Below are 2,390 nucleotides of genomic sequence, written 5' to 3'. Positions count from 1 at the left end.
CTTTCCACCGGAATATTGCGTCGAGCTTCCCTCCGAGCCTCTCAACTCTCACTGCCGAGTGTAGGCCGCAAAGGCCGGTCCCAGTTCGCAGTGGACCGTCTGCCACCTTCCAAGCATCACCTCAAGGCAGGTCTCTAACAGACGGCGAGGGAGGAATATATTCATAGAATTACGAGACGGTATCAAATGAAACTTTTGTTCAACTGCAGAACATGGATCACCACAGACTAAAGTAGAGTCGCCGCTGCTGGGCGAGTGCCTCCATGAGAGCATACCATGCCCATTTTCTGGACAGCTCGCCTTGCTGTGTTTCGTAGTGTTTTGTGTTGTTTTGTTGGAGGGGGTGGCTGGCCACCTCGGGGGCAGTTGATGAATCCCATGCCAGATCCGGGTTCTCCGTCTCCAGGCCTCCCACGTCCCAACCCTCCATGCCCGTCCCGGCGCCAGCTTCCCAGGCCACCGTGTCTTCCATGCCCGCCATCTCATCAGCCCAAATCGCAGTATGCTCCAGGCCTACTGTATAATCAGTCTCTCCCGCCGCATCGGTCTCTCCGATCATGTTGATCTCTCCGATCATGTTGATCTCTCCCACTGTATTGGTCTCTCCCACTGTATTGGTCTCTCCCACTGTGGCAGCCTCTGCCACCGTATATTCGTCAAGGCTCGCTTCTCTGCTCGGTGATGTGCAAGTGATAGGCGCAGGATATGCTTCGTCATCGTCGTCGTCCGGTACATCGTAGATACTCTGGGGGACGTCGGCGGCTTTTCGCGCCCTGCGATGCCGGCCTGAAATGTTGGTCTTTCGAGAGATGGTGGCAGCGCGGCCCGGACGACACCCGCTGACGTCACGCACTTTCGGTGGTTCGCCGGCTTTCGAAAACTCATTCACCTAAGGAAGCCTTGTGAGTGGCATGCTCTGCTGCGCAGGGATCTTCGATGCTTACCAGTGCATTGAGATCCGGGAATGACTTGCCAGTGGGACAGTGCATCGCAACGTGCCAAACACCATGCGTTGGATCTTCATACAGGGTAAGTGTGCGTATTCTGGCTATCTCCCCTAACTGCTTCGTCTTCTTCTGTAAGCTGGGACCACGCTTTCGTGCAGTCTCTTTTTCTTTCTTCGTATGATCAGGGAGAAATGCTCTAGCAGTCATGGCGTCCACGCAAAAACACGATTCTACGCAGCGAGTGCAAAAACGGCTTCAGTTATACATATATCACCATAGTACAGGGAAGTCTAGGTTTAGCGTCCGCAAACTGATTATAGCCAATTTTGGTCAGTGGCCTAATTATGCTAAGACGGGCGCACCCGCGCCTGCGCTACCGGCCTTATTTGGATCTTTCTTTACATCGGAATGAGTGGACACTGAACCAGAACTGAAGTGTACATTATTTGCAGTTTGTTGCTCTATAAGCCTGCCGTTGCGCAACGGACGTGTCCGGTACACCCACCGAAACGGGCTACAAGTGCAACCTTGCGCTATACGCGGCCGCCATGGTTTGCCGCTGTTCCATGTATGCACGATTTGGTTGACGTTGGCCCCTGTGCTCGGCCCACAGGGTACAAGGATCACCCCTGATCGGGAATGGGACGTGGGTCAGGGAGGCGTGCGGAAAGTGTTTTCTAGCTATTCATGGACGTGAGGGTGGAGGGCAGGGAGGTGTAGCATCTCGAGTTTTTTTTCAGTCGTCTGGTGGGTTGCACAGGTGGCCAGCTTCATTACTAGGCGCTGTTTCTGGCGCGGCATGAGCGGGAGAAAGCCACGGTGGTTTTGTTCAGAACAAGAAACATCAACCCTGCGCTGGGCAATCGCGAGAGCTGGTCACTCGCAGGCCATGGGCGTAAAACGGCCGCTGGCGCCACGCGGAAACGTGAATTTATTTTCGCCCCGCAGTTGCAGATTGTCAAGAGCCATACTAGAGAGACTGCGAGGAAAGGCAGATGGAAAGAGTCACAATAGACCGTTGGATGTGTGTGGAATGCGAGAACCGGTGGAGCTAATAGGGTCAAGAGTAGCGGCCGCTGTCCTGTCTAGATTTGGCGCTCTCGCAGGCTGTAGCAGTCACATGTGCAACAACCTATGCGTTCCGCCCATCTGCCTTGCCAGTCTGCGCCAGCCGATTTTAGCGCTATGCCAGATTAGGTAGATCTAGTATGTCTATTATAGTCACAAGAAAAATTGGCATGGAAGCTGTCGTCTTGAACGAGTCAACGCGTACTCAGAATATTGGCGCGGAGCAACACCATGCATTCATATATCGTTCACTTCTTTGATTGGCTGCTTGCATGAATCATCTCTAATACAGAAAGACAGTTTGCCGCCAAGAGCCAAGCAGATCGTCATCCTGGCAAGGTACTAGCAGCCCAGCATGCCTCCACTTGAGTCTCT

General features: G+C 53.5%; 1 protein-coding gene across 1 annotated transcript in view; it reads right to left on the bottom strand.

The window, feature by feature from the left end:
- The window catches only part of BBA_10094 (Patatin-like serine hydrolase), a gene marked incomplete at both ends in the record, with an annotated part of 3,143 nt that extends 1,989 nt beyond the window's left edge, over nucleotides 1-1,154 (bottom strand). Inside the window, 2 exons of the mRNA XM_008605191.1 lie at nucleotides 229-889; nucleotides 945-1,154. Coding sequence (XP_008603413.1) covers nucleotides 229-889; nucleotides 945-1,154 — 871 coding nt within the window. The remainder of the gene's footprint in view (nucleotides 1-228; nucleotides 890-944) is intronic.
- Between the last annotated feature and the right edge of the window lie 1,236 nt (nucleotides 1,155-2,390).

Source organism: Beauveria bassiana, assembly GCF_000280675.1.
Source record: "Beauveria bassiana ARSEF 2860 unplaced genomic scaffold BBA_S00087, whole genome shotgun sequence".
Lineage (NCBI taxonomy): Eukaryota > Fungi > Ascomycota > Sordariomycetes > Hypocreales > Cordycipitaceae > Beauveria > Beauveria bassiana.
This window is presented reverse-complemented; position numbering and strand designations above follow the sequence as displayed.